At 35.5% G+C, this 27741-nt stretch overlaps 1 protein-coding gene across 5 annotated transcripts in view; it reads right to left on the bottom strand.

Moving 5' to 3' along the window:
• The window catches only part of RASA2 (RAS p21 protein activator 2), a 53348-nt gene that overhangs the window by 9315 nt on the left and 16292 nt on the right, over window positions 1–27741 (bottom strand). For all 5 annotated transcript variants that reach the window (XM_090147327.1, XM_031596318.2, XM_090147324.1 and 2 more), the window contains exons 5-23: window positions 26651–26727; window positions 18624–18707; window positions 16757–16829; window positions 15507–15583; window positions 14051–14149; window positions 12352–12508; window positions 11061–11209; window positions 10114–10228; window positions 9597–9671; window positions 8868–8991; window positions 7489–7595; window positions 6183–6269; window positions 6024–6101; window positions 5531–5604; window positions 4499–4605; window positions 3674–3756; window positions 2657–2865; window positions 1269–1372; window positions 35–224 (exon numbers count right to left, since the gene is read on the bottom strand). In XM_090147327.1, coding sequence (XP_090003453.1) covers window positions 35–224; window positions 1269–1372; window positions 2657–2865; window positions 3674–3756; window positions 4499–4605; window positions 5531–5604; window positions 6024–6101; window positions 6183–6269; window positions 7489–7595; window positions 8868–8991; window positions 9597–9671; window positions 10114–10228; window positions 11061–11209; window positions 12352–12508; window positions 14051–14149; window positions 15507–15583; window positions 16757–16829; window positions 18624–18707; window positions 26651–26727 — 2069 coding nt within the window. The remainder of the gene's footprint in view (window positions 1–34; window positions 225–1268; window positions 1373–2656; window positions 2866–3673; window positions 3757–4498; window positions 4606–5530; window positions 5605–6023; window positions 6102–6182; window positions 6270–7488; window positions 7596–8867; window positions 8992–9596; window positions 9672–10113; window positions 10229–11060; window positions 11210–12351; window positions 12509–14050; window positions 14150–15506; window positions 15584–16756; window positions 16830–18623; window positions 18708–26650; window positions 26728–27741) is intronic.

The raw sequence follows: 27741 nt of genomic DNA, 5'->3' as shown, positions 1-27741 counted from the left end.
ATATTTGTATGTCAAAATTCTTTAAAATACTTACTCACTACCATATTCAGCACTGGATGATCTCTTCTTTCGGTATTTTTCATGTGATTCATTCAGCTTTTCTACTGTATCTATTATCTGTTTAAGTGTATGAAAAGTTGCCACAGAATCTTCAATTGTGAAGTTAGAATAGTCATCTGGTTCTTTCCGTGGACCCTGATAGACAGCTATGCTTCCACAAGCCTCTACAAAAATAATCACAAAATCCCAATTAGATTTTGGTCATGAATAAACACATTTAACTCTTACCATGTCAATGAGGATTCTGAAATTCTCAAAAGAGATACTACTCTAGCTTATGCATATAACAGACTGAGATAGAAAGCAGTATCAACTAAATGTATTTGTGGTTTTATTGCTTGTTCTCCACTGGTTCTGCATCCTGATTATTCAGCTCCTTCCTAACCAAAAAAAAAATTAAAAAAAATCAATGCTTTCTTGTAACTCAGCTATGTAGCATATAATTCATGTCATAGCCAGGAAAATGAGATCAGGGAGAGAAAAGGAAATGACTATACTTGCTTTCTTTGTTTAGACTATTTAAGAATTTTTATATGCAAATTTAGTTAGAATAATGTGCACAGCAATGTGCACACCTGATGTCTATTGCTAAGAAATGTCTGAACAACATCTGTTACTAGTGTACTAAAGAGTCAAAAAATATGAGAACTGCTCTGAAAATAATGCCTCCTATGTTATTATATTGACCCATGACATCAGAGGCAGATGTTGGTGGTATGGCAATAGAAGTTGAACCTTTCCATCAATATCCCATTACTTTTTGTTGCCATGTGACACATGGCAGCAGAAGGGAAGTCTGACAAAATGGCATCTGACACGGAACTGCGTATTAAGCAAAGGTGTGCCCCACTGAATTCTCCTCCAGGAAGAAAAAATTGCAACCGTGAACATTCAGTGGCACATGCTGAACATTTATGGACATCAAACAGTGAATGTCAGTACAGCAAGGTGGTGGGTGGTAAGTTTCAGCAGTGGCTACAATGAAAAATAGTGTTTTGTAGTTGAGAATTTGCTCAAATATTGTTATCACACTCTTTATATCTGATGTAGTTCTCATGGAAATAAACAGGAGGCATTACCTATGTATATTCTGTCTCCAATTTGTTATTTTCAAGTAAATAGTTAAGACATCAAGAAGATGTTAGAGACCTAAAGAATGAGAGTTGAAAAATACAGTATAATTCTTCTGAATTAAACTACTTGAGTACCTTCCAGCTTCTGAAGTTTAGACATGTTGATGGTGAAAAGTGAGTAAATTCTTTCCGTCTCTCTGTCTCCATCAATCTCAATTTGAGTATCAGCAGGAACATCTCTAAAAAGTAAAAAAAACAGAAAATGAGTAATCCAAGTCATTCTCTAAAGGTTTGAAAGCAAATCAAAACTGATTACACTTTAAAAGTACATTTAAATTACATTACATTTAACTGATTACATTTAGGTTTTTTAATATGCCTATTACTCTGACAGCTTCACAATTGCTACAGAAAATTCAGCATTCATTGTAAGTCTTACAGAAACAGGAGTAGTTTTGAGGACAGTGGATACAGCTGTACTAAAAAACCTTCTTCTCAACAGAATTTATTATTCAATAGATCAAGACTAAAATATTTTTAAAATATCAAGATTAACTGTTATTAACTTCTAATTCAATACAGCTTTTAAGATCTGTTTACCTTTCAAGTATTAATAGAACAAGAGAACAAGGTAATTTCTAAACCACAACAAAAAGACAGAAACAAGAAGTTTTTTAGTAATGGGAATCTTTTAAGCTGTTAAGAAATGTAATAGATGAATGAATCAAATTACACAAAAAGGTACCATATACTTAATGAGCTATTTCTGCATTCAACTTAATGTCTGACCAAACTTAATCCCATCTCTGTTTGCACTAGATGTAACAGCTCTCAAAGGAAGAATTATCACCAGCCAAAGTTTTAACACAAAGTAGGTAACTACCACTGATGTTTTCTCTCCAACAAGCTCTGCATTAACTGTGCATACTACAAGCATAGAGGACAAACAGGTAAAAATGCCAGTTTCAGAGGTGCTTTGAACAGCCAGTGTTACAATACAGACCCACATGATACAATTTAGTTCACTCTAGTAGTTCAGAACACAGCCAGCAAGAGAAAAAGGAACTGCTAATAAACAAACAAGTAGACCATTTCATGTATCAAGCTCTTTTTCAGCCAAGAAATACCATGCATGGCATAAAATTGAACTGTTATGGTTTCGTCCAGATCTCTATGCCTCACACTTTCAAAACTACTACTAACCAAAATTTCTACAGATGACCAATGCAGTACAAACACACAAGGCAACCCAACTGTCAACACAAGTTTCATTAGCTATAAAATACATTATTCTGCATAGAAGAATAAACCATTCAGTATTTCTGAACTACAAACTGAATTGGCTACCTGTAACATTACACAGGGTGGTGGATAAAACAGATTTTAGTAGATCTAGTACTTCAGGTGCATGTAACTGACTAAAGCAGATGGAAAGCCTTGCCTACAGATTCTCAGGTTGTACAGAGAGTCATCTGCAATCAGTCTTACTAAACATACACATTTTCATTTGAGAAGCAACTTACGCAGTGCAACGAGCACAGCCCACTGTGTTCTCTACTGTAGCCTTGCAGCAAAGCCAGTTGCCATTCAAAAAAGCTGAAGGATGGTAAAAACTAAGTCTCTTCTGGTTGCATCTTGTTACTCGACAGAGAGCTTCTATCCACTCACTAGCTTCTACACAGTTATTTGCTTGGATATAGAGTGGCTTTTCTCCATGTAGTACTTGAAACATCTGTAGAAGGAATGCAATAAACTCAACTCTGTTCAGTAGATCAATAATTGGATTTTATTTATTTTGAATACATCCAAAGTAAGTTTCAAATCTCATGCAATTTATCAAAGCCAAATTAAAACTAAAAGTGAGATAAGAGAGAGAAAAGGACTTTTTACCTCTCTCATTTTACTATAGAATCCTAAAAAAAAGAACCCAACACAAAACCAGCTGTGTTCAAGTTATTCATATAAAACAGTCTTAAATAATAACACAACAATGTCTTCCTCATTCAGGTCTCTTTAGATGTCACCTCCGATTTTGTACTTTTTATCCTAAGAATAATAGGAGATTCCCAGAGGTCTCTCTCCTTTAGCCATGCTCACCCTAAGTAACAGCTGTACTTCATCACTGCCTCAATTTTGGATTGATGTAAGGTCCAGAATGAGGCTGTAGAAACAACTGTCTCAGATTATTATTATAGAATTTCTCATCAAAAGAAATAAACACAAGTTAGGTAATATTACATTTTATTACATCGGAACATAATGCAATACATACTACTACTACATTACACAAAAGTGCTCTGTTATAAGGTCACAGTAGTTGTAATCTACATTCTAGGTACTCAGAAAGGGGGGCAAGTCATAAAACCATTCAGAAATCTGAATCCTCAGGCTAAGTTCTGTATTCAGAAGAGTCAAAAGACTGAATACATCCTTCCCCACTAATACAACAAATTTTGTTGTAATGTTTAGGAGTTTATTAAGCTAATTAGAACCTGTTGATTTTAAGAACTCAAGGACTAGAGAGAAATCTTCTGACTTACATTTTTCTTGTTGAAGGAGCTCTCATCAAGCTTCTCCACTGCAAGAATGTTTTTGATTGGAATAGTGAAAATTGGTTCCTTGTCTGTAAAATTTTGTAAATAAATATAAGCGTGAAACAAAAAATATTTTGTAAGCTCAGTGCACTGACTCTATTAAGTTCAAGATCTCCTTTTTATTTTTGAGAAAAAATACAAAAGTTACTGACTATCCTGTAAAGATGCAAGAGCTTAAAAACTTCACTTAGTCCCAGCAAGACCTAGAAAGGCTTAGAAAATGTACCTGCCATTTATCATGGATGCATCTGCTTAAGTTATTACACAACCCTAAAGCAGGGAACTGACTAAACAAAAAATTAACAAAAATCATACCTAACTTCAGATTTTATCACTTACCAGCCTTCATGTTTAATAAATTCCTTACTGCAAGAACAGGAATACTGCTGCACTAAACTGGAAATTCCCAGGATCATTGGTGGCTGTCATTAAGGTTTGAGAGCTGACATTACTTCCAGCCTAAGTGGTCTCTAGCTCTCCTATGGAGCTAAGGATCTCACTACCCTAGTGCAGACCTTAGACCTCTCAAACTGCCAGTTATTTTGGTCTTCAAATCTCAACTGTGCACAGTTGAGTTAATTTATCTTTGCTTTAAAAGCTTTCTACAAGACAAATATGATTCTACAACTCAGTTCAGGAGTATGTGGTAAACAGAGCAAAAGGTAACAAATATATCATCAAGTCCTTTATGAAAAAGTATGAATTTTAAGTAGCCAAGTTCAGACACAAACAGAAAATATTGAGAAAATAAAAGTGTAAAACATAATTAACCTTGCTGTTTGTGGTAGGTGAATTCTCTACTTGTCAGACAGAACCACCGCTTCTTGAAGTTCTTTTTACCAATCCGAGTCCTTCCCTGAGCTCTTTTATACATTTCTCTGTAACAACAGAATCAAATGAAAATGCAACTTTAATCTTCCAGAGAACTTTCAAAACCTTGTGAGAGCACATCATTACTCATCATTTCGATTCCATTGTAATTAAAGATCTATTTCTTGGAAATGAGTACTCAAGATTACCTCCCAGTACACTGATTGTGTAAAGGGTTCCATTTACAGGTTAAGAGTGTGAAAACAGCAGTGAGTAGGCGGAATGACACTCACTTATTCAGATCCCAAACTTGAAATTTTCAAGGGAGTAAGATGTAATCAACTACATGATCATTTTTATTCACTATTTTATTTATTATATTTTCATTTAAAATTCAGATTTTTTTTTTTCCACAGAAAAATCTTTACTTAGTATGCATCTGCTTCTCAGATGAACACAAAGTTCTTTTTCCTCATAAATTGATGAATTTCTCATTTTTGTTTTTTTTTTTTAATCAACACCAGAAAACAGCTTGCTCGTTTCCTAAAATTAATGATTTTTCACCACAACATTTATAAAAGCATCTTATAATATACAGATAAGTATACAAGTATAAGGTAATTTTTTCCCCCGCTATAAAGGAATTAGATCTAGCTGACTGAGCTTAAGCATCACACAAAGTAATTACGTGTTACATTATTTTAAACCAATTTTTCATAATTCTGTATTAATCATCAAAGCACAAACCAAACTCTAACAAAAATGCAGACTTAAAAATTTTAATGTTGCTTCTAATTTTCCCCCCACAAGTGTTACAAGTTGACTGAAAAGTCTGCAGAATTGGTTTCCATCAACAGCTCTAAACTATCAAAGAATTATGTCAAATAAATGTTGTAATTACTACACTAGATCAAACATTCCAGTAAGTATTAATTTCATGTTGGCATAAAGGAGAACTATCAAGCCAGTTATTTTCCACACATTTTTCTTTACCCTTCTTTTAGATGTATGGGCTCACTCAGACCACTTGGTTCTTTACTTTCAGTAGAGGAAACATCATCTAGGAACTTAAGGAAAAATGCACAGAAAATTGATACTATGCAGAAACACAGAACAACCAAAAGTTACTTCAAAAATACATAAATACAGCTTCTTCCAGTACAAAGCAATTACTTTAACAGATTAGCTGAAGATACATTTCAGGGACTTAGAGCAATATAAGAAGAGATGCCTGTAAAATACACCAAATTTCTATAATAAGTTGCTGAACAGCAGGTCTAATAGGACTTATTTGAATTTATTTTTTATTCCCCCTCTCCCCCCCCAAACTATATTAGCTTACAGTGTACAACTGTTATGTGTATTCTACTGCCATGCTTTTTTTTTTTTAAATCTGAAATGTGCTTAAAAAAAAAAAAAACTTGAACATCAACAAACCTTTTAATAAGACTGCTGAAATAAGAAAATATATAAAGTTGAAAGGTACCTTTTTGACAGATTCAGTGAATTTCTCTTCTTGAAATGTTTTAAAAAACTCGCACATAAACGTCTCCTTGAAACTTGACTGGAAGAAAAGGTATTAGGACATGAATAAGCTTTCACAGAATGTAGTCTATTAAACAAGAAGGAAATGTAGTAGCCTTACAAGTTTGCTTTTGGTCAAACTTCCCCAACTCCCCAAAGTCTGGATGGCTTTTGATATGAGAGTTAATGTTCTAGAAGTCTGTGCATCCTAAAATAAAGAAACAAAAATAAATTAATAAGTTACATTTTCTTTCAAACAACTCCAGATAAAACTGATTTAAAAATGAAAATGCAACATCAACTATTACATTATATGACGTAGTACATCTGCCTCCTTCATTACTTTTCTTCTCCCAAAGAAAAGGAATGCATTTGCTATGCTGTCCTCTAATAATAAATGTGATTGTTTTGAAATGTGATTTTTTTTATTTTATTAAATATGTGCATTTTTCAACCTACTGCACAATTTAATGTTATTCACTACCACTAGAATTTAATATTATTGCACACAAAAATTTTTCCGTATGGAACATCTCAGACCCCTCAAATCCCCTGTTACCATATGTTTCTAAACTATTCAAAACAGAAAACAATAAATTATTGCTGAACAGACAGTATCAATTTTCATAATATAAAGTGAACTTAAAACACTGTAAGGCCTTCGTCTCACTTAGAACCTCTCTACTTGAATTTTCAGGATTATAAATGCAGCCATAGCAAGGGGCCTCGCTGCTGCCTTTAAATTGTATAACACAGGTAAAAAATTCCCATCAGCTCTTTTTACTCTAATGAATGGAATAACGTCTAATTAATTTGACATTAAGTAGATTGACAGAAATCGATGCAATAACCTAATAAAGATAACCTCTGAAATAAAAGGCTTCAGACATATTTTGTATGTGAAAATAAAATGGTATTTCATTTATTTCCACATCGCCATCTTTGATTTTTTGTTTGCTTCTTGTTTTTTGTTAAGTTCATCTAATTGACAATTTGAAAATTTAAAGTTTGACAACTCTGTGTAACTACTGGAGTCCTAGATAAATGCACAGTTGATTACAGACAATACCTGTTTAAGGCAACAAATGAAAATACTCTTCGCAAGTAAAAATGTAATCTGTTAACTTCCATGATAGGAGGAACTAGTGCAATTTGGCTATATGCCTTAAAAACCCTCAGCCATCTTGCTGTTCTAATGAAGCAGCACTTCTATATCATCCCAGAATGCCTTATGAAGACTGAGAAATTTGATGCTTATTTGAACTGCAAACATCTTAGTTCTTTTGGTGAGGCACAAAACTAAAAACATCAACCTAGTAGTGATCTTACTGCCCCAGGAACAGGCACAGTGAAAGTAACTTCTGCCTTGCCAGATAAACAGATTTGACGGATATGAATAAAACAGAACGAAGCTTCACAAAACTTACTGGATGGTGAGGTCGTAAATGAAAAGTATGAGGTGAGACTACGGCTACAGCAAAGAAACGAAGGAACACAAAGCTGCTCACTGCAGAATACTGCACATGAGGGTCATCTGCAGAGAAAAACCATGAAATGTAACATGCACTAAGCTCAATAGGAAATAATGAGACAGTCAACATAAAACTCGTTAAGAAGATAACATCAGAAAAGACATTTATATCTTAAAGTAGAATAGAAAAATCAATGAAGCACGTGAAATGAGAAATGCGGTCATGGGAAAAAGCATTCTACTTATAATGGAGGATTTATTTCCCTTAGAAGCTCTGTTCTCACAGAACTGGCTCATCAGCTCCACAATTAGGAACAATGAGATCATCTCAAGCATTCACATACATGCTGTGTTGATTAGATAAGGTTGGGTACATGTTTAACTGAAAAAGAAAATACTGTAGCAGCTAGTTTTAACAACAAGGCCTATCACATTATTTACAATTAAGACTAATAATTTCATATACATTAACACTGCAAAACAAATGCAGTCAACACATACAAACGTCTTCAATTCCAATCCTGAGCTGCACAATGGTAGTATATAATTTTGAGGCTCCAAATACTTCAATATTTTGGTTCAACTTACTGGGTAGTACAGCAAGAATGCATTCTTAATCTAAACGACTACTTCAGTCTGATCTCTCTGGCAAGTCATTTGTTTTGAAAGGACTGTTCTAGTCAGAGGAATTTATGACTCTAGTTCCAGTGACAAATATGAATCAGAGGCAGTACCCAGATAATAAAAATATATTCTTAATTCATAGCCTATTATATGACATTTCAGGCTTAAGTTCACTGGAATATCTGACTATTTCACACTCAGCATGTTATACTAATATTAAAATCACAGTGAAAGAATGGAAGTTTTCTAACATTTGTCTCAGCATTATAAATACATATTTCATCCATTCTATCTTCTGCAAAACCTTGACCTGTAAGATAATAAAGTTTTAACTGGACCCATAAGCAGATCAATGCTTCTGTAATGTAAGTATCTTTCAATTAAATCACTTCCTGCATTATTGGAAAAAAAAAAAAGCGTAAGTATCTCATGCTTATGTTGGTGGCTTCTTTTTCACTACCATTTTGCAGCGTATCAAAGAATATGCACAGTATCAGAGAACACAGTTCTTGCTGGCTGACCACAGAGTTTTACTATAGCATACAGCCTGACCCAAAAACTAAATACCTGATTGGTAAGGTAAGAAATTCAGAAGTCTTTTGGGAAAAAGCAAAAATTTTAACAATGCCCGTAAGATAACTGCAGAAAAAAAGCATTTCACTGGGAATATCATTTCCAAATTTAATATTACTTTTAAAAAAGAATACTTACTTGGAAATCTCTTAGCAGCCAGATGCCTCAAAGAATAAAAAACATCACACATTAGGGTAGGGCAACTTATACTTGACCGCACAATTTCACGGAATACTTTGTCTACATAATAGCGTAGATTTTCCTGTAATTATGGAGAAAATTTTTCAGACCATCAGCTATGGCTTTTCCCTGAACACACACAACTCTACAATTCTTTTTCCAAATATTCCTTGACTATTCAATTATTCCATTTTAGTACTGTGCACATTTTAAAAGCTTTGTTGTATTAATATGGGATTACTAACGTTAACAGATTTTTCAACGATACATTAAACACATAGGCAGTGTATCACAGTATAACACTACAGATCAAGACATTTTCATGATTTGACAACATAAAACAGTAGAGTAACTCCCATTCATCCCTAGCAAATATTAGTTTGTGGCAGCCACTGTTGCTTTTTACATTATCCTCTAGTAATAAGCAAGCATCAAGCAGAAGCTCAGTGAAATGTACCAGAACAGTACTAGTTAGCTATTTCAGCAACTGAATGTACGGAACATTAGTAATCAAAACATCCAATAAAATGATGAAAAAGCATGTAATCCTCTAGCTTTTCTCCCTGGTCCATCTGGAAATTGCTTTAAGTTATTCAGTTTCAGATACCAAAGGTGCTTTTTAATTTTATTTTTTTTAATTAGTTTTTGAGATACCTTGAATTAGGAAAAACAGATTAAGAAACTCACCATGTTAGTTTCTACATTATCACCTTCTCTTAATTTGATGGGATCTATTTCACAGGGTTTAGGGGACTCACATATCTGAAATAAACAACACTGTTAAGAGTTCCATTTTTCAGAAAGAATGCATAGAAATGCACCTTTTAAAACTAGACTGTCCTAGAACTAGGGGTAGAATTCTAAATGGTTCTAAACATAATATTATGCAGCAATCACCCTAATTTTTGTATCTGCATTTTTACCCAGATCATTTGTATAAAGCACCATACAGGCAATTCTGCAGTGTTGGAGCAACTGCCACTAACTATTGCCAAGTACCTAGAACACAACTAAAGAAAGCAACTCCTAACAAATAATTCATAACCAACTTCATAACCAATTATTGCTCAATTAAATTTTCCTCTAGAATTCCTTCACCTGAGTCATTACTGTCACACTATAAACTATACGAATGTCTGTCAAAGAGACCATATACTCCAGCAGACTAATGAGTCATGCAAATGGATTCAGTACAATAACCTACCTCATCAATAACTGGTTTCAAAGTAACCTTTAGGTAGTGTTTTCCCACTATTTTCATCATTTCATCTACACAGCGAGTTGCTAATGAGTTCCCTCTGAAGATTGTGTTTGCTTCTCTGTAAGAAAACAATTGATGTGGGGAAAAACAAACTCAGGTACAACAATGTGTAATATTTTCTCCTGCTATTAAGATTTTTAAAAACATTTTATAATATATTTCAGTCAGGAATTTCAGAACCTAGGAATCTAGGCCCATCATAATGGCACCCAGTGAACAGAAAGAGAATAAATAACAATACTTTCGCTACTAGCAAAATCAGGAACAAATAAAAAGTGCAAGGAAAAGCCTGAGAAATTTTACTCAAAGGAAGATATAATTCAGTGCTGAATGTGAGAAAAAACTGGAGAAAATTCCCCAAATAATGAAGACTTATGTCTGACTGATATACTACAATTTCTCCAGTGCTCCTGGTTCAGAAATTTAAAGCTACACTTCATATACTTCATCTAAGATTGTGTTACAGCTGTTCATTACAGTTGTGCAAAATAAACCTTTCTAATCTAATGGATTTAGTATAATCTCCATTAGTTATAGTTAAAAATATAACAAAGGAATATGTGTACCAAAATGCAGTGTAAAAATTTATTTTCCACGAGTCACCTCTTTCAACACAGTTGAACTGTTTTATCTTAAATTAAACCTTGCTTAAGTCAGCTCTGAAACGAACCATGCTGTGGTGATAAAATCCCCTCTGTGGACATAACTCAGTGCCTCAGAAGCCACTACTCAGTCTACTTCATTTATCTCCTAACCACAAAGAGCACATTAAAGGTTTTACATGAGATAATTAGATCTGGCATGGTCATTTATCAGTGCTGTATCATGAAGTCCTGTGGAAATTCAAACAATTTCATGAGACATGAAATAACTTGATGTGGAATACATACTGAGTGTCCTTCAGATCTAGTTCTGCCACTGCAGCAACAAATGGAACTAGCTTATGGTGGTGTAGTAGCAAGCGTACTAGAGGCAGAACAGCATCATACTTGTCTCGACAAACTTCACATAGTATATAGGCAGCAGATGCAGAAATTGGCTATGGAAAAGCAGAACAAAAAAAATAGTGAGTGAAGCACTTAAGTGCTCTTCTTACATGTGGTAAAGTACAGATCGAGTCAAATCTAGCTAGATTACAGGTGAGCCTCTCAACAGAAAGTTTCAATGTCTGCTATGGCAATTATAAGTTCCCATTCTCTTGAAATATTTAATTCAAAATTGATTATTATCAACTCTATACTTAACATTTAAGAATGAAATTCACCCTCTCTACTTCCCAAGAGGATAAGAACGTGGCTTTGTCACAGAGACAGAAAGAGGCAGTAAGCAGCTGTACAACCATAAGCCACATATCTTTGCAGGACTTTTCATACTGTAGTTATAAGTTACAGTTCCCACAGTGTTGTCTCCATTATAAAGCTGCAAATTTTAATGCAAAACTAATGAAGTACTTAAGTCAAAAAGCCACTATCTGCCAATGATCTGTGTCCAGCTCTTTATGAATTCCAGTGAATTAATATTTGAATGCTGGCTAGCAAAAATTTTTGTGGTTTTGCTTCCACTTTACCTTCCTTTTCCTCTGCTAATACTTTATCAATACTGAAATGAACAAATGACATAAGACCAAGGAATATAAAGCCTACTAACTAATTTAATTTCTGGCTCATAATGCTTTGCTATCTACTGCACTTGCTGTTTTGTCATCGTGTCCAAGTGCAAAATCCAGTTATGCTTATTAATATATTGGGCTAGATGGAAGCAATCCAGAAGAGGTAGAATTAGAACAATGTTCTAAAGCAGACCATTTTTAGCAAGGATGATTATAGACACCTTCAGTGCCAATAATGAGTCCATGTCCATGGAAAACCTCTAAATGCAGGGGCTGATAACATCCAGTGGGAGAAGACAATGTTGAAAAGAACAATCAATACGTAAGAATTATTTTACCACTTCTAGTCACACAGCACCACTTCCTTCACTGTTTTTACTGGTTCTTTTAAAATAGATAATTTTGGTATTTTGGAACACAAAGTGTTCTGCAAGTTGCTCAATGAGTTCTGACAAAAGTACTGCAAAGAAATAAAGAAACTCTAGCTTTGCATATTTCCACACATGGTCTCATACAGGACTGCATAATCCATTCCAAGTCTTCATTTGAAAAGAAATTTTCAATAGAAGTACCTGAACATCTGACGATTTTAGCAGCAAGTTTCTTAGAGAAGCGTAGTATTCAGACGGAAGTACACAGTCTTCAGTATAACAAATATTTAATCTAAGTGATCCCAAATCATCAGTTTTAGAAGACTTGTTACCATTTTCTCTTGGTTGAAGTAAGTACCTGAAAAAAAAAAAAGGTAATTATAATGTTAGTGAAATTGATTAAATTTAAATCTCAATATTTTAGAATAACACAAAATACCACATAGTATTATTTCAGAAACACAAGAACCCAGTCTGACAATTGACAATAAAATTCACAGTAAGAAAACCTGAGACAAAAGAAAAAAAGGAGCAGTATTTCATACATCTTCAGCACATAATAGAACATATACTACTTTTCTTTTGTCTTCCCAAACAACAGAACAGATTTCCTGTACCTCAATTAGGATAACGTGCTCTTTGCCTTCTTTAGATACATTTCAATCAATTTTTCTTTGACTTCTGCTGTAGTTCAATTTCATTCCAACAGGAGGTGCAGTCTCACAAAAAAATTTTAACAGCTTATGGCAACATAGTATAGTTTCAACATTTGGCTGACCAACTTCAAATGTTTCATCATCAGGTATACTTGCACTTAGACAATCAGGAGTCTGGACTTTTTTTCTTCCTAATAATTAGATGCATTGCCTTGAAGGCACGCTAATACAATGCACAACTAATTTACAGGGAATGCCTCTACTCGACAGCATGGATCAGGCTTATTTTTCCAATACTTAGTACTAGTGATACTGCTTTATATTCTGTAGTCATTACATTTCAAAGCATTTCACATAAATTACTAATAAAAAACAGAAAAAGCAAGTGCTTTTAGATCACAGAATGAGGTTTATAAGCAGATTATAATTGGATTAGGAGGATCTTCATGTGCAAAGTACACATACAAAGTGTATTAGCAAACAGAAGGCCCTTTACACTTTGAGTCAAGTGTGTATGAGCCATGCCCAATTCAAAAAGCTATACAAACACTATGTGGTACTAAGTCCATGCTAAGGTAACTTTTTTTTCTCTTGGCATGTTTTCAACTGAGGTATGTCGTTATGTTAATATGGTCATATGGCTTTTGATAGCTCAGACTACGGGACAATCAGGTCTGAATCTCAGTTTTTTCACTTGGTGTACTGCAAAACACTGACATGGACATTTATCATATTTAGGAACATACTCAAATGCTAAGATTAAAACCTTAGATGTATCGTAGTTGAACTCTAAGATTTGGATGTTGTCTGATTTTTCAGCCATTCTGGAAAGCTAACAAATTTAATTACAAGTGATGCAGTTCTGAGAAGTTCCAGGTTTTCTGGTTAATCTGAAAATTACATACAAATCACTAAAATTCAGAAAGCTGACAGATAGCTATACTCAGCCTTCCTTTTCTTCACTCTCTGCACTTTCCACTCAAATACATTAAATATTTAGCAGGAGTAGACAGACTGGCAAAATGGAAGAGGTAGATGAACCCTCTGATAAGGTTAATACATTCAGGAAGAAAATGCTTCCTTTGTACCTTCCATGTACAAAATTCTAAGCGTATTCACATGAACCAAGCTATTGCAATTCAAGCAGGATAATGTACTCCAATGAAAAATCAGAATAAAACATCCTTTGCAAGGGGAGATAGGCAGCATAGAATGAAATTAACTTCCGAGTCATTATTTCTTACCATGCTTGAAAGGAATCATTTCTTAACACCTTCACAGGAACTTTAATTTCCCCTAGGAAGATATCTTGTACCAAGTTTCCATTGTTCCATAGGTCCACCCTGAAAATAATAACAGGACTTATTTGTTTTTCCTCACCGGAGAAGTAAAAACTTCAGTTAACAGCACACTAATCCACATGCACACAGGCAGGAAATGTTAGAAACCTCACTCCATTCTAATTAAAGCAAGAGAAATCAAACAAGTGGCTTATTAATCCATAAACAATAAACAAATGGTGGAAGTTAGGCTTGCAAACCTCCCATCAGTAAAAAAATAAAATAAAAACAGTGCTATAGGCAACACACTGAGCAACCTCCACCCCCAAAATTGATTCTTCTCAAGTAAGTGAACATTTTAACTGATAGATTTACACATCCCTACCTAATTGCTACAACTGGGCACACTGCAATGCCACACCGACACATGCGCATGTTTTTCCAAAGAGCAGCATGTATATTTACAATCTTAAAAAGGAATCACAGACTGCAGACATGCACATTGGGTTGTTTTATTGTTTGTGTGTTTTTTTTTCTATTACTTCTTACCTCACTGACATTTCTGAAAGACAGCAGATGTTAAGAAGAACAAAAAAATTAATACTAGATTTGTTGGGGCATGACTACTTTTCTAAATATATTTGCATACATAATGATATACATAATACTAATTATGGTATTCTCTAAGCTCATAATTAAAAATGCAAACTGAGTTCTATAATGGCTATTAGTTCTAATGAACTAACCACTAAATTCTCCTGCTGCCTTTTAGGAAACTTACGCTAGCCTTCAAGACTTTATCTTTCAGCAAATCTAGTGCATGTACGTGCATGAGTATGATAAAGAAGTTGAGCACTGGAGCATTTGACTAACTACATTGAGAAGATACAGACTGACTTGCTCTAAGGGTAAAAAAGCAGAAAAAGAGTATACTTTGAACTATTCTTCACATTTGCAAGGAAAAAGTGAAACAATTCTTTAAGAAGGAACATGAAACCTTGAGAAGTTCTTAAGAGGCTTTTCTCTCTTTTTCTAAAAATACAGCTAACTGCACTTGAAACCATAAGCGAACATCAGCTACACTTTTATCTACAAGTTCTGTAATCAGTACTCTGCCCAAACCAGTACCAACAGGAGGTCCTCTTTATACCTCTACCCACAGACACAGGAAAGAAGTTGAGGCCACTAGATACACTATCATTACATAAGAAAAAAAACAACTAACCAAAAACTCAAAGTCCTGATTGATAATCCAAACCCCTTAGGAATCACCACAGTACAAAACTCAGATAATTTTCTATGTTTGAAGGATTTTTAGTGCAAATCTAACCAGCAATTCTCTAGAGCTACTCTACAGTAAGACAGCTTTTACTATCTCAAATTACAATATTTTATTGTAGTAATAACCTACTGAACTTACCTGACTTCCAGTTTCTCAATATCTTCTTCTTCCACTTGAAACTGAGACTTTTTGGTGTAACTGCTGGACCTGGTTACCTGCAAGTAAAATCTTCCTATTAACATACTATTTACTATTGTATTATATTAGTAAAAAGAAATAAGCAAGCAAACCTTGAGTCTAACAGTAGTATATATAACTAATTCCTTTAAAAAAAAAATGTTCAGTTCACCAAACAAGTTGGTTTTGAACAGAAAGGAAAATAATGGAACAAAAAGAGTTCACGCTGGAGTCTGATGAGGGCTAGCTGAGATCTAGGGGAACTACAGTATTGATTAGAAAAAAACAAGGAGGAAGTATAGCGTTAAACTGTCAAGAAGCTCACTGGCTTCATCATGAGCCAGAAGAAAGCACTGAAGTGAAATGAAACATTTAAGAAAACAACAAATAAACCCAACTTTCTTGCCCTAGTTACACCATCCTCTTATTTTTGTTCTCTTCTCATTTCTGGACTGATGGATGGCATTCTCAGTTTAACGCCAAGAAATCAGAAGACAATACTATAGAGGTGCTTCTTGATTGTAGTTTTATCCAAGTATCCTACTTCTAAAGAAAAGATGCTCAGTATCTTAGGCAGGTCAAGTAAAACACATGCAATACGTGTTAGTCTACGCATAAGCAGGGATTTCTTAGTGAAGGCATACAGCAGGATTAGGATCTATATACACACAGTAAATTATATTAAACTTGAGGCACAAGTTCTACTACTTTTAACAGTCAAATGAATATTACTGTATCCTTATATGCAAATGTAGATAAAAAATTTGGCTTCTGTAGGGCAACTCAAGTGGAAGTAAAATCAAATCAAATTCTAAATAAACTAACTTGTTTTTTTAATCAAATCATGAAATATGCTTTTTCTTTTAATAAGGAAATAAGATCTTTATTGTTTGTTTTCTTTAAACGTTTTCAAGAACATTGAGCCTAAGTTGAATTCCACAGAACAGGTTTAAGTTCTGTCAGAACTCTGATGGCCGCAAATGCTATATAAAGTTACTAAGGATAGCAAGTTACCTACACAGGTGCTTATAAGAAGAATGCTACTGGCTGGCAGTCCCAAGCAACGTAAGTACGTCATTCAACCTGAGGTTGTAAAGGCTCCTTCATGTGCTTGAACAGAGCTTTCTGCTTCTACACTGCTACACAGCTTCCTTCAAATTGTTTGAAGTATTGCACAAAACAGACAAACAGAATGCCACATAAAAAGTTACCTCAAAATAAAATGTTTCATTAAACTGCGGATTGCTTGTTTTCTTCTTCACTTTTGTCTTCTTTTGGTCATTCCTGTTGAATGTGGTAAATATTTTTTTAAAACCAGAAACAACTTAAGCACACAATCATAAACATATTCTTGTCAAGAAGAGCCCGTGCATTTAAGTTTAAACAGGTTTTTTTGTGTGTCATTTTAGAGTTCACTGATTAACGAAGAAATTCTTAATTTAATTATATATTCACCGTACAATCTGAGATGTTAAATTCAAGCACCTACATTTACCCATGTATCTCTTCAGCCCAAGTAAATGTCCCACTTCACAACTACACCTTGCATGATCGAGTACAATGTACCAACAATTCTTGAAGCATTTCAAACTTAAATTTGAAGGCAATTTCTTTACCACTGCCTGTAAGTTGTGAGCAGTTTTTGTGGTCCTGTTCAACTGCTGAGTTCTACCAAGTTCTTTACAGATAGAGGCTTATATCAAGCCACAGAGGTTTCTTGCAATGGAAACATTCAGTTAATGCTGGATGCTAAGCAGTGTCAGGACAAAACAAATACTCCCCACTTCCTCATGGTTTATATAAGTAAAACAGATTTTTTATTTTACGTGCTTCTAAAAGAATGAAGTCTTATTTAGCTAGCAACAGACTATGATAGTATAAAATTGGTATACAAAAGGAACAAATAAAAAATGTGGGTGAAGAAAAACAGCAAACAAAGAGGAGAAACTGTCCCCTTAACCAGTCAGCCAACTGTTTTCAGGAGGCACTAACCATGAGCAGAACATTTATATGGGATGTGAGTCACATGCATGAGACTGGAAAATCTTAACTTTCCAAGTTCTGTCAGATTTGCACATATATTCCCATATCAACGGGATAAATACTGTGTGAGTTCAGTCTGTATCACAGGACTCACGCAGAAAACAATTGTCAATTTACTTTCTTTGACTGTCAACAACATTCTTCTTAAGTATAATGACTGAATCTCACTTCTCTTCACAAATTTGACATTAAAAAAATAACACCACCTAAAAAAAACTTTTTTACATCCTTTCACAAGGAGGAAAAAACATCCCATCACCCCATTCATTCACTTAGATCTTACTCAGAGACATTTCTTCAAAACTTCTTAGCACACACAAGCTTAACATTAGAGGTCTGATGCTGTGCTCACAGTGACAACTCCCCCGCACCATGAAGAATGGGTGAACTTAGGGCTGAGGCAGCAGAAAAGAAACAACTGAGATCTAGCTTATGTTAAATGTTATTGGAACTTGTGGATAGTGAATGCATGATATGAGATTTTCATAAATGAAAAACCCCAACATCTATTCAGGATTACTTATTTAAGAAGTAGGAGATAAGCTGAATACTTGGCAAGTGTAATACAGAAAGCACTGGCACTACACAGCTTTCACTAGAACCTCTATTTTCTTGCTCTTTCCTAATTCCCAAGCATTTGCTGCAAAGAAATTCACAAATTAAGAAAAATAAGGTGAGTGGGCAAATAGCTATATTCAGGAGCTTGATTAAAACTAATAGAAAGAACAGTACATATATAAAGAAATTGATCCAGCTGGTCCAGAAGTGGAGAGGGATCTGGGGAACAAGAGGGTCTTGGCTTGCATTGGTCATTCACAGAGCTCAAATATCTTTATGATCTTGGAAGCACGGTTGGGAAGGGAAGAATATAGTAACAGTGAAAATACTTACACAGAAAGTATTAAGGTTTTTCTGAAACAAGTCATCTCATTTCAAAATCTATTTATTCAACACTTTTTGTTTAAAACCTTTTGCTTTATTTTCAGTTTAAGATCACACCACTTTAGGCTAATTCCTTATTATATGAAACATTACCTGGAAGGACCCACAAGAGAGACAGTTGCATAAGGGTCACAATTCTGTCCATTTATAAGAGGCAACCCATGGCACTCCTTTATGCTAAAAGAAAAAGGCAATCAGAAAGAGCAAATCAATTTATTTGAGCTAAAAAATATATGTAATGCAAGAAGTCCTTTTTAAAAAACATTTTTCAAGTCCTGTCCTATTTTACAGCATAAATTCAAAGTAGATTGTAACTATAGCTTTCTGGGTGATAATAAAAGGTAGCAACACTCAAGCACACAGCCAGACTTCAGGAGCTCTGCGTGGACAAGATTCTTGGAATTTCTTCAAAAATAAAAAACAACCAACATTCCAGTATCACACATCCATGGCAAAACTCCAAGTAAAACGATACACCCATGTTACGGGAAACTGCAGACTTCATTAGTTTTTAAAATTTGATTTATGAAGGTCCACAAAACCTATTGGCCTCATCCACAATAGCAGCAACTACATTTGTAAGCACTAGCATCCAAAACTAATAGAGTGATAGTTGGAGTACATCTTGGTTTTATCCATACTATCCAGCCACAGGAGGAAAAACAGTTTACCCTTGAAATTATACTTGAAGAATTTCCAAACACTTCTCACAACAGCATACAATCAAGGGTAAACTGTCCGTTTGAAAAGGCTGTTTTCTTCCATTAATGCTTATAACACATTGATGATTAAGAGGTAAAAAGTGCACTGTTCATCACTTCTGATACAAAAGGACAGGATGATTATCAAATTACGTTTTCTGGATCAGCTCTGCAACCTTTTTGAATCATCACAGAAGCAACATGACTAGCAGCAGAGCTGTGCCTGCAAGCCAGTGTGGTATACCTTCAGATGCTGCCCAAATATGAGTATTAGCTATAAACAGTTGAAACAACAGAAGTAAACCAAAGCAGTTTGCAAACTTGGAGCAAAAACTTTCCAGCAAAACAATGCAGCCACACACATTTTGATATTTACAAGTCCAGAAACGTTCAGCAGGTTACAAAATTTCACAAGCAATTAAGAAAGACAAGATCTGAATGTTACATTCCTGTTCAACCTATTTTTTTAAATAATCTTCTTTTTAAGTAACATATGGCTGGGATTGAACTATATTGCTGCAAATAAATTTTGGTTGCATAATTAGCCAGTATGAGAAAAAAGTCAAGATCTACATCATTTACAAAGAAAATAAACTGCTCTAAATTGACGTAAGTAATGGAATACATATTCTAAGTACTATAACACGGAGTTTGGGGTTACGCAGTAGCTTGTAACACAACAGAAAGCACAAAGTTTAAGGAAGCTGCAGTAGTTAAATGCTGTTAAGTAAATGTCTCCTCTATGTAGAAAAACAATGACAGAAGACCAACAAGAGTTCTAAGCTCAAACACAAACTGGGAAGAAATGGACACTAACAACCCTGTGCTGCCTCAAAACTCCACCCTCTTGGACCATGCACTATTATAAACCAGTGGCTATTTTCCTCCGAAAAGTCCCTTTGTCTTGGCCACTTCAGGGAACATCTAGTGCTGAGCCACCACACAATCATTTGTTATTTTTCCTCCAGTTCATAAGCACGCGGCCCTCAGCATTTCAATAATTTTTGAATCACAATGAACCCTACAGTGATTACAAGCCCACCATTTAAACGGGTTCTTGAAACATCCAATTGTTTCATAAGGATTAATTGATTCCTCCTCCAACGCATATATGACATAGAAGAGTGGTGACAAAATTAAACTGTCTAAACTTCAGTAGTTTGAAGTAGCTGATGGAGATGGCTATGACTTGATCTTTCCAACTATTAGGCATTTTGTAACACTAAGCATACTGCATTTGCTTAGAGCAAGTGTGGAATGGTAAGTTAGTTTCCTCTGAGGGTCAGATGAGGCTGATGGTGGATCAAGTCAGAGTTGATAGAATTCAACTATTTCAACAAAATTTCTCTTCATGTAGTCTGGTGTTCAAACTCTGTAGCAAACAGACACGAGCAGCTACAGAAAGCAGATTTCACAATATAAGACATTCCTAACTCCTTTCCTGGTCACTGTATGACCTACACCTGGATTTCCAGCAAGCAGGAAAACATTCTCCTGGCATCTACACAACCCAGCAATAGAACTAGAATCTCCAGATTCATCATCCAGAACTGTCCCTTCGAGCTAATTTCATATTGCAATCAGTCTCCCTGTGTAGGCAGGCAGTTGCAGCCTTCCCTCTCCTCCTCCTGCCCAAGCCCCAGCTGGACTGCAAGCTACAGCTTAGACAGCCTGCCTTGTTCCAATACCTTAAAAAAAAAAAAAGTACTACCACCCCAGTTCCACTAACAACACTCAGCACTCCCAAACCTCTCCTCCTCCAAACCAGCAAGCTCAGAATTTGTTCCAAATTTGTGACCTCTTCTATTTCCAACTCTCAGTCTAAGTAAGATAGCCCATCATGACCATCCCCTCCCCTGGAGTGCCCAGAGCCTGCTAAGGCATGTCAACTCACAGTACAACTAAGTCATCCCAGCTGCACATAGATGGAGGATCCTTCTTCTCTTGCTTCTGCCTTGCACCAGTGCTAAGTTTGTTTACTAATCTTACAGAAAACTATTCAACTTTTGGGCCAGTTTTCAGTCAGATTAGCAGCTTGAATTAACTTAGTCACACAAAAGATCTCATCTCTCAAGCTCCAAAGGCAGTGAAAGGCAAGCAGTTGCTACAGGTAGGAAGCCATTACATCAACTCAGGAATACTACAGTGGTTTCCCTAAGGGCTGAATATTGCAGATGTTTTTAAGGTCCTAAACAACACCTAAAGAAAACTTTTTTTTTTTTTTTTTTTTTTTTTTTAAGATGTTTGGAGCGATTCAGTTAGAGTAGGCTTACAGAAATGTGCAATCCCCCCCACCCCAAGTTTAGCAGTGAGAGCAAATCTCATACTAGCAACATGCTCTCAACCATGTGATACCAACACACTAGAAGGACACTATAGGACAAAAAAAAAAAGCCTCTTACCAATCGAGTAAGAAAATAACAGCAAAAACATATTTCTATTCTGACAATCCTAATAAAACTATTTCCAGCATAGGGTAAACATTCAGCTTTAACAAATGCTCTTGTCTATCTAGGCTAACAACAGCTATTGTCATTTGAAAGGCAGAAAAGCTTTGAGCTTAATGAAGTAGACAGGAATATAAAAGGCCTTTCCCTTTGTCTTTTAAGCTACTATGTTATTACATAAAGACACAGGTAGAAGTGACTGATCAGTCACAGTACATGTAGAGAGCTTTCACTTCACATTAATGCTTGCTTCGTATCTCAGTAGTTTGGTAGGTAAGGTGTCATGGTTTTATGATTTTTGGTTATCAGTATTCCACATACATAACGTTATGTAATGCACTGGGGGTCTGACTGTGGATGCTCAAGTTCCGGGTGCCTGTCTGGAGGAGAACAACTACATTCCCCAGGGGGCTTTGCAGTCAGCAAGGAGATGCAACTCCTGGCAAGGTCACCTGATGTTCTCTTCTTTGCCTGCGCTTCTCTGTCTGCTTTTCTTCATCGGCTCAACTGGACTGCACTTCTCACCCCAGCGTTGTGGTGAGGCCTAACCACCTTTCACACACACTCTCTCTTCTCTCTCATTATATTCTGCTGATACCATATTTAGTAAATTAGTTTGTTTCACCTCAGATCATTGCCACTGTTTGCAATTATTTTGGGTCCCCTGTTCCCTTTTCCAGAGGCGCAGATCTGCGGATCCCTCCGCCCCGCTGGTCACGGAACCGGGCTGAAACGGCCTGTAAGCTGTTGGCAGTTTTAATACAGGAAATACGAGCCTTTTAGATACAAATGTGTATAGACTCAGCTCTTAAGATTGAAATAAGTCCTCAAAAAGAACCAGCCCTCAACAAACCCCTTCAATAATGACAAAGGAACTCTGTACCTCTGCCATTCAAGCCAACCAAAGCCTTCCAAGTGCAAAAGCTGAGTAGCTACACCCATTAGGATTTGTACATTTCATAAATGTTGTTATGGATCCTACGAAGAGCAGATATTACATTAACAGGATAGTAATAAACTGACATTTCAATTTAAGATACTATACTGTATAATTGATTTATAAATGTAAATGCCAGAAAAGGCAATACAGCCATGATAAGCTACTTCTGCCTTTCAGTTATATTAGCATTGTAAAGATGAAACTGTTTCTTTCAGAGTTAAAAGTCAGGCTAAACATACAAAAGGCAAACACCACCGCTCGAAATTTGGCAAAAAAAACCAACAACATCCAAGTATCATTTGTTTCAGCAGGACCAAATATGCAAACAATGGTCACACAAACTTGGCTGTTTGGTTGGGTTTTTTTTTTCCACAGACTCCCAGAAAGGGGAGGTGCAAACACGTATTTTTGACACGTGCTACTATATGCACCACTGTGGTTTTGAAAAAAAAAAGCACTCATTGAGTCAGCAGTTAATCTACTGTGTTATCTTGTTCCCCTTCTCACTCACACATTCAAAAAGGAAACAACTAGAGACAGAGACAAAACAAACTTCTAATTCAAAAATGTTATGCAAATGTTTGCATGAGCTTTAACAGTCAGTTTCCAACTGATACAAACATACAGAAGTTTAGCCCACTATAATTAGTCCTAATGCAGCCTTTCATCAGATTAACTTGTAAGAACTTAACTGATACAATTTCAATCTGTAATTTCACTCTATCCAGAGAAACATGCATTGAAATATCTTGTTTCTAGAATGATTCCACAACCTGGAAGCCCCAGCTGGCTTCCTAAGCACCTACTCTCAGAAAAATGGCCACAGTATTTATGTATTTTCTTCCCCCGTGGGAAAATAATACCAAGTTAGACACTTGTGTATCTTGTATAAGATTGCTTTATGTCTACTTGAGCAAACTCACTGATTTTAAGGGCTGCTTTTTTTGTTTTGTTGGTTGTTTGGGTTTGTTTTTTTTTTTGGGGGGGGGGGGGAAGCTTTATTATACACACTATAAATAATCAAGTTTTTCTCCTTCCCTTATTAGCTGTAAGAGGTTAACAACTTCAGCAGCTCTTGTCATTATACTTAATTTGTAAAAACTGCTTCCTTCTGGAGACATATTCACAGTGTCTAAACCAAACATTATGTAAATGATTCAGAAAACCAGCAAAAACACTTCCACAAACATGTCTACAGAAGGAAGACAATTCACCTCCTAGTCAGGTCTTATCCAGTCATTTGGGTTCGGCCACAGAAGGGTGACTAGTGGAACCCCAGATAATAATCAGAACCACAGCCCTTTATTACTTCTTGTGTGTGCTTAACATGACCTTAGAGAAAGCTTAACATGGGCTTAATTATCTTCTGTCTCCACAGAAATGGACTCTCAGGAAATAATACATAGTGGAAATGCACAAGAATCTACCTACGCACAGAAATCAGCACAGGTATTTGGAGTTCTCTCATTTTGTAAGAAAATGTAACAGGGAAAGTTCAAAAGCCTCCTTAAGTTACTAAATGTCCAAATTGAAGGCCTCTTAGCATGCAAAACAGGGTTTTAAAAGGCACACAGTATAGCTCACCCCTTAAGAATTACCCTTCCCACTATTTTTTTCTCTTTGGCCAAATCTTGAACAAGTATTGGACAGACCAAAAAAAGTAGGGACAGAAATACACATGACTCTTTTTTTAACCTAATTAAAGCTCTGTTATTTGCTATTTTTCAGCTTTGTTACAGGAGTACAATACACCAACTTCTCAGGGCCTGATGACTGACAAAACACAAGTGTATCACTAACCTCTGAAATTTATAAAACACACTTCTTAAAAGTTGAAATGTTCTATCAAAGAATTTCATGTGCATTTTCTGTAAGTTCCACACACTTAAAACCAGAAACATTTCAAAAACATCCACAAATCCATCCCCATAGACTTACATCTCATAAGAGACTATTTCTCATACTCTCACATGTACAGAATATATTCATGTACAATCATTTCAAGCCTATCAGTATGTCTGATAAAACAGTAAGCTTTTTTAGTTTAAGGAACTCTTGATTTTCTAATAACCTTGAATGGAAACAAAAATGCTGATGTAATTCTGTAGTGTTTTACGCAGTTTTCTCCCACATGCCAACAAGTGGGTGAGCACAGCAACCATGACAGTAACCTGGCTTCCTTTTTGTCATTTATCTCCATCATAAAGTGATCCTAGGAGGGGGTATGGTGAGTAACCCACTTCCTACTCAAAACTGCAATTTGCAACAGTAACTTTCTTAAGCAAAGTTTCTTCATTATATTGAAAAGTCAAAATATTTAAAATTAAAAAGTAATTTATCTTAAAATGCATGGATATGTACAAATTAACTAACAAATTGGACATTAAAGGAAAGGTTGGGAATAAATCAGTTATAAAAATCCAGCTAGCTTTTGGTGTTAGTGGCACACAAGTAAAAAGCTGTTCTAATTCATGCTGGAAGAGAGATACAAAAATAGGAGCAGCAAGATTTCCAGTGATACAAGCTGCCACTCACCACACAAGTAGGAACATGTTCAAAATTATCTTGAAGTTATAAATACACATTGATGTACCACTAGTTTCCAGATCTTATCTGCATTAACAGCCTATAATATTCTACTAAACATTACCAATTTCTCTGCCTTAGTTCTGTTACACAACTAGTTTCCCTCTTCAGTATCAACTAAGCAACAGAAGAGCAAGAGGTTAATTTTGCTAAGCCTTGCTCCAACTGAACTAAACTTCATAATGAAAACTTCATTGCAAAATAGACGGTGCAATGGTTTCCCCCGTCCCCTGGAACTGATCCGAGTATGAAGCTGAGACAAACAGAATACCACATGCAATTTCCTCCCTTATCGCAGTTTCGCAATACAAACATTATTTAACACTGAATTTTCAGACAGGGAAACTTAAAAAAAAAAAACAACAACAACAAACTTTAATCTCTGAGTTACCAGATCAGTGAACAAATCACGCTGGAAAGCAAGACTGAAAAGAACCAGACTGCCTTTTGGGTTTTTATGTTAAGTATCCCTTTATATCTATAACCATCTGCCTGTACCAGTTTCTCACATGGCCTATCCCAAAAGCTGTTAATAGAAGTGCAGAGAAGACTAATTCCTCCCTGAAGTACCAGCAGAATACAAAACTGCACTTTTTAATTTAAATTCTAGCTTGTCCTCCTGAACTCTACTCATGCTGAGAACATAGAGTCACAAGAAAACACCAGCAATCTGAGAGCAATCCATTGGTTTCCACTGGATTTCTCAACTAAACAGCTTCCCAGAAGCAAGTGACACTGAAGGCTGCTGGACTTCTTCCAAAATGAGAAGACCAATTTCTTCCGTATATCCATACCATACTTTTAATATGAATATCAATACAATGTATTTTGCATAGCTGCATTTGTATTAGTTTATCTGTATCTATCGTTAAATATATTGCTTAATAGCAAAAAAATTGAATGACCACCATGTATGATTTCAGCCTTCTCTGTCTTAAGTCTGTAAACTGCATAGTCAGACTCCAAAAGTCTGAATTATAAATTTAATAAATAAATTATAAAACACAGCTTTAAGAGTAACAGCAAAACTACGGAGTAGTCAGTACTTCCTAAAGGGTATCATTCCCCACTTTTTATTTAGTACTGGTAAAATTTGTCTGGTAACCTCTACCATTCTGAGATCACATACACCAAAAACGTATTATTCATACGAAGCTCTTTGATACGCTGTAATGTCTTCACATGTTGGATGTTAAGTTTGCTAGTGAGAAGTTTGAATCCCAATAGAAGCGAGTACACAGGGAGCTACAGAAACAAGCAGGTATGAAAAACTTTTGCAGAAGAATGAGCCCATCACCTCCAGTACAGTAAGCTCCAAGAAAAGCCATACGGAGAAGAACAAACATTACTGGTATCAGAATGTGCAGACACTCAGTATTTAAAGGGACAGATCACATCATACTGTAACAGACAACTGTGTATTTAAGGATTAATGTATTTTCTTACTGTACTACTAGTTGCTGGCACACAGATCCATTATCTGTTATCAGTTCATTCAGTTTTAATTCAAGGTGAACTTTTCCCTGAAAAAGACAAAAACACAAATAGTTTTAAAAACTTTTATTTTAGAATTACTAGCTAGAAAAATGATACACCTTATAGTTAGAAGCAATTTAAGATTTATTTGAAGTAGATACATTTGAGTAACATCTGAAGCACATATCGTGCGAGTATCTTGGATATGCTGATTAATAGAAGCACTACCATCCTCAACAGAGAGAAACTGAATCAAATCTCCACAGATCTAAAACAAAACAATTCTTCCAGCAGAAGGAAGTAATAAGAGCAAAAGCCCCTCTCAGCCCTTTTGTCCCTAAGCATGGGATTAACCCTTGAACAAACTAAGAGTGAATTTAAGAGAATTTCAGGCAAAAGCTCTCAGGTGACCTTAGAATCTCAAGTATTTAGATGTATTTAGAGAAGGTGAGTAGTATGTGGTAGACATAATAAGTAATCTTTAAAATCCAATTTTGAAATCCAGTCCAGTTAGATTATCTTTTAGGAACCTCATTCAATTGCAGCTTTCAACTATATCATGAAGAATCCTGATATACTTATAGAACAGTAAAGGGAAGGAAAAGCAAGGAGTATCTAAAATCAATTCCTTCCTTTCATTTCTCGGAGATGGTAGGGTGACATTTGGCAATTACTATGATGAACTTTAAAAAAAAAAATGAAGACTCCAAAAGTGATGGTATGGTATGGATTAACTCAGGAACTCAGCAAGGGCAAGCCTACTGTATGCTCCCAATAAAATGCCTCAAGAACTCCAAGCCATAATATGTACCTTTCTTTGGATGATCAAAATTTAGCAGTAGAACCTTGCTCCCAACATCCACTGCCTGAACAACAATGCTACTCGTTTCATTGGCTGTTTGTGCTGGCTTTCACATCTATTGCAACAAGACAGCAACACATTCTTTAATCAGTACCATGCTCTCCTCAGCATAATTGGGATTCATCCATTTGCTAAATGGAACATCAGAAAACCATCTGTCCGTGGTTATATGATTCTTGTCCAGCAGTACAATGAATTT

The sequence above is a fragment of the Phasianus colchicus genome, chromosome 10 (assembly GCF_987193195.1).
Source record: "Phasianus colchicus chromosome 10, bPhaCol1.hap1.1, whole genome shotgun sequence".
Lineage (NCBI taxonomy): Eukaryota > Metazoa > Chordata > Aves > Galliformes > Phasianidae > Phasianus > Phasianus colchicus.
The sequence above is the reverse complement of the archived record's forward strand: the minus strand, read 5'-3'. Positions and strand labels throughout refer to the sequence as shown.